Source organism: Hermetia illucens, chromosome 4 (genome assembly GCF_905115235.1).
Source record: "Hermetia illucens chromosome 4, iHerIll2.2.curated.20191125, whole genome shotgun sequence".
Lineage (NCBI taxonomy): Eukaryota > Metazoa > Arthropoda > Insecta > Diptera > Stratiomyidae > Hermetia > Hermetia illucens.
The window spans coordinates 13,622,210-13,626,961 of NC_051852.1; the positions used below are offsets into that span (position 1 = coordinate 13,622,210).

General features: G+C 43.6%; 1 protein-coding gene across 1 annotated transcript; it reads right to left on the bottom strand.

The window, feature by feature from the left end:
* Positions 1–380: 380 nt before the first annotated feature.
* LOC119654682 (protein lethal(2)k10201) lies at positions 381–1,415 on the bottom strand. Its single transcript, XM_038060191.1, has 2 exons — positions 1,212–1,415; positions 381–1,063 (listed from the first exon to the last, which is right to left on the bottom strand). The coding sequence occupies exons 1-2, from the start codon at positions 1,388–1,390 to the stop codon at positions 484–486; spliced, it is 759 nt and encodes a 252-aa protein (XP_037916119.1). The 5' UTR covers positions 1,391–1,415; the 3' UTR covers positions 381–483.
* Between the last annotated feature and the right edge of the window lie 3,337 nt (positions 1,416–4,752).

Consider the following 4,752-nt stretch of genomic DNA (forward strand, 5'->3'; position numbering starts at 1 on the left):
ATGACTAGCAGCTCTTTTGATCAAAATCCGTGAGGTACCATGGGTCGATCATGTGGAACGAATGCATGAAAATTAAACCCCGAGGGAAGCGTTTAAAGGGAGAGCACAAAAGAGTTGACTGCAAGCAAAGCCACGGGAAATATGGAGGGTACGTCTTTATATTGAAGGTCATGCTCATGGGATCGGCACAAATGGATATGTATCCAAGGCACTGAGGACTGATATGTACGGTGGTATCCGCGCATTTTTTTCTTGTGAATTCAGTTCCTTCAGATTTCTTTGACTAAAGGAATCTAGAGGACTTGCATTAGCAAATAATAACCCTTCCCCAAATGTCCCTGCTACCTTAGTAATTCCAATTTTAAGCAAATAAATGAATATATACACAAATATATTAACTTCATCAATAATAAACAATTCATAAAAAGGTTTCCAAAACCTTCAACACTTTCACAGATTCAATTCAGCAACCAAAATTTAATCCTAACTCGGTAAACTTTCCATTAAATCTTCAACAGTTTTACTGTCCTCCAAGGCGCTAACGTTCTCGCACTCCATCTCAGTCTCCTTCTTGTGCTTCCTTGCCAAAATCCTGGCGTAGCTTTTACTATCAAACACTTTCTGTTTCTGGTGACCAAATGAGAAATTCTTCGGTACTTTACTCGCCACCTCACTTTTACTTGTCTCCTCCATTGCAACGTCGCTTTGCTGCGAGTCCTTGCGTTCTTTCTTTCCTTTCGATAAAACGGCGGGGGACGTTTCAAAGCGGAAGTTGGATGGGAACTTGTGAATCCTAATGCAGTGGTCCTTTCGTTCTTCCGGCGTAGCACTCATTTGCTTGCATTCTTCGAGGAAACAGGCGAACATGGGTTTGTGCTGAGCGAGGACTGAGAAATACGAGTCGTGCTGCTCCAGGATGTGTAGGTCGAGGAAGTGCGGGGTTGGCAGGCATTTTTTGCATTGGTGGCAAAGATAGCGATGGAGGGAGTTGTAGTGACTTTCATATTCGTATACTGAGTGGAATTCCTTGTTGCAGCCAGGAACGTTGCAGAGGACATAGTTCCTGAAACGGGAATTTGTGAACATAAACAAGGAGGATTAAGGACAGTTCTTGAAATTGTAATGTCAACAGGCTGGTTATTGCCTAGTGTAAATGAATTAAAATTAACTGCGCCCAGTACTTCCTCAGCTCAGAAGATACATAAACTTACTTTTTATGAAGTTCTTCTTCATCTCCAAAACTGATAACACCTTGCTTGACAAATGGCTTCAATAGCTTATTTCCTTCGCTGAAAAATGGATCATCCGCTGTCTTGCATCCTCCGGGGATATCATTTAACAAATCTAATAAATCAACTTCCGTTAAAAATGCACTCAACGAACCCGCCATTTCCTACTTTGACGTTAGATTGTTATTATACTTGACGTTCAATTGCCAGAAGTGCCATATGATCGCAATGAGCTGCGTTCGTTTTAAAGGGAGATTTTGATTCCAGCGACCGCAAGATGGTGCGGAATATAGCCCTATTGAAGATTTGAAATGTTTCTAAAATTTTCAAAGGATAAATTGGATTTAATTTGAGTTACATGATATTTTTGCATAATAGACTTCCCGCCTTATTTTCACTAATGACGCACACTAATGACACAAAGACCGTTTCTGTAAAAATACTGCATTTTTTTAAATTATCACCGTTTGAAATTTCAATCAAACTCAAATGCATGTGTCTCATGTTGTGTGACGTCACAACTCAACCCAAGAAACTCCAGTAGCCCAGCAACTGGCAGCTACTCATAAAAATAAAAAACTGTCAAATTTAATTTCACGCGTGAAATGCTAAGGAAGGCGATGAAATATTGTTTCCTGCCTTGCTGCACAAATAACTTTATAAAACCATGCAGAAAGCTGTTTTTGGCTGTCTAGAAAGAAGATTTTCCGAAGAAGCGGATCGCCATTGTCCGACGGAATCCAGTTTCTTTGGAGTCCGGTTTAAATTGTGACGATCATTTCAATGTGAGTTAACATTTTTTAAACTTTAACCCTAACCTTAATGGATAATATGCGAATTGCGTTAGAATTTCTTGTCACTACTAAATCAAGTCACAAGAGAAGAGATACCGCAAAATATTTAACGTGCCCAAGGTTCGAATCCCGCTCAGTGCAAATTTATTTTTTTTTGCGGCCTGCAAATCTTTCAGAAACGTACATTTTGTTGCCGTTCAGATAAAATTGTCAGAATTTGCCATATAGATTGCTACCATTACCGCCGAAACGTAAAGTAACTTGAAGGATTGTCCACTCAGGCATCAATTGCCCAGTTTTCTGTTAAAAGCTGATTGATTACTTGAAAAGTAAGAAGTAACAACCGGATCTGAAATAATAAAAAACTTGTTGTTTCCTTTGTGGTTGGTGTAGATATTTATTCTTACAAATACCGATATTTCGGGGACCACTGGTTCTCTAACCACTCAGCTATCCGGACACTCGTCGTTTGCAATGGTCGACGCTATCTTGCGGTGTGTACTAACCTAGCGCTCTCCCTGTGCCTGTAATGCCGCAAAGGTGAACATCAGGAGATCCGCCCAAGCTCTTGGATCCGGCTGAGACGCGTTGGAGGACACTTCAGAGCATGTTGGCGTGCAAAATTAGTTACGCATCTGGCAACGACAGCCTCCCAGGTTCTCATTCACCAGAGGGCCGTGTCAAGTCTCCTATGCATTGGTGAACGGCGGAATTGCCGACCTGTGGACGGAGTGTCATAACTTTCACTGTTTAGCACAATATGCAGGGTGCAGATCAACTAAAAGGAGATTCCGCTGTGCGATAAACAAAAAGTAAAGCTTGCTGCTGGCAGGCACTAGCCGACGAGGTTGACGAATTGTGTGGACATTATTGTGTGTGCAAGGCGCCAGGGATTGCGCAATTTTCGCTATTAAAAACCTGCACAAGGTAGCCGTTTCTATGAAAACTAAGGACGTCTTAGAATCCGACGGTATCCCGGCAAAGGTATATAAACTGGTGTTTCATCATCGCCTGGACCTATTGCTCGGCGCATTCAATGCTTACCTGAAGGGGGCATTTTTACTTGTCGTTTAAAGGTAGCAACGTTTGTACAAATGCATGAAAATATTCGAAAAACGCATGAGGAGTAGGTTCGCTGATACGTAATGCTGGAGGTTTATTTCCAAGACAGTTCACACAGACACAATATTTGCTGGTACAACCCCTTCCTTGAATTGCTTTTTCGACCAAAACCCTAACCATTTTGACGGCATTAGTGGTTGATCTAGCTATACGGAACCGATCTGAAACGCCTTCTTGGCTCTCGACGACCGAGAGTAATCTATTATAAATTACTTGCTTCAACACTTTCCCCAAAGTGTCTAGAAGACATATGGGTCTATAGCAGAACAGTTCCTCTGGAGGTTTACCAGCCTTAGGCAGTAACAGCAACTTCTGCTGATTCCATTTCACATTTCCACATATCCGGTCTACATTTGACGGCAAGCTTGAGAGCCTTATTCGGTATGTCGTCCAGCAGCTCGTCCCTGGTGACTGGTGGAATTGACGTCACATTCAGGGGCCGCTGGAAGTTGTTAGTATCCCCCTCTTTCTGGGAAATAACCCCTGGATTATTTTTACCAAATGGATAGGGCACGCGATCTGCGGAAATGAACGGCCTCTGAAACGTTCTCTTACGATTTTATCAGCGCTACCCCACGGATTTATGTCTGCTTCCGAACAAAGCTCTTTTAAACATTCCCTCTTACTCCGCTAGATGGCGGGCTTGAGGCTCTTGAAGGCTTCCCTATAGGCATGCTCGTTTTGCCCTTGATCGAACCTACCTTTTGTCCTTTGAGCCGTTCGTCTGGCTCGGTGGCAAATCGATCGAAAGTTGGCAAGTTCACTATTCCACCAATAATTGAGTCTTCTAGTGGGGAATAAACATCTCCTAGGCATTTAAAATTTTTTTTTGTGTGGCATGGAGAACTTTATTCGTGAAGGTGCCTGCTTGCTAAGCGGGTCTAGCCATACCTCCATCGCTTTTGTAGACTATCCTAGTGTTTTTTGAATTTCGGCTTCGAGAGTGCGATTGTCCTGCCCTATGGCTCCGCCCCTAGTTCGAAGGATTGCCAGGTGATCGCTCACGTGAAGTCCTCGCTAACTTGCCAGGACATATCATATGCCAGCGCTGGGCTGACAAAAGTTAGATCAACAATTAGGTCAGATCCCCCTTTCCGATAAGTGTTTACATCTCCTTCGTTGGCCAGAACTATAGCCAACTGGGTGAATACTTCTATAGGGATCGCCCCTTTCCGTTAGTCTCTTTGCTGCCCCTTGGGTCGTGAACAAGATCGCCTTACAGGCCTTCAAACTCAGGCAGTGTGAGGCTCGGTGGGGCGAATATACTGCTTATTTTTGTCCACACTAAGCCACTAGCTGCCTGACCCATGCTATATTGCTTGGCTTGGCGATCGCACGCCCATATCGCCGCTCGAACAGTCGAATCTGTGACCCATAAACCACTGTGAAGGTGTCTGTGCGGTTCACTAATGATAGCAGTCTCTGGCCTATGCTGTCGATATCGACATCATAGGAAGAACGACTCGAGACGTACAAACTGCCTTCATCCAGAGCGAGCAGGCGGCAATCGGGGCGAGATCTGGGCCTGCACATCAATGAAGGCAACACCAAATGTATGGTGGCAACGTCAGCACCAAAAACCAACCAACCAACAACATCAAACCGCA

What these genes read in the sequence shown, in the direction of transcription:
- LOC119654682 (XM_038060191.1), bottom strand. Translation starts at nt 1,390, where the DNA reads ATGGCGGGTTCGTTGAGTGCATTTTTAACGGAAGTTGATTTATTAGAT. An exon ending in GAAGAAGAACTTCATAAAAA is followed by an intron (nt 1,064 to 1,211) that starts GTAAGTTTATGT and finishes TTCCCGTTTCAG; the next exon opens with GAACTATGTCCTCTGCAACG.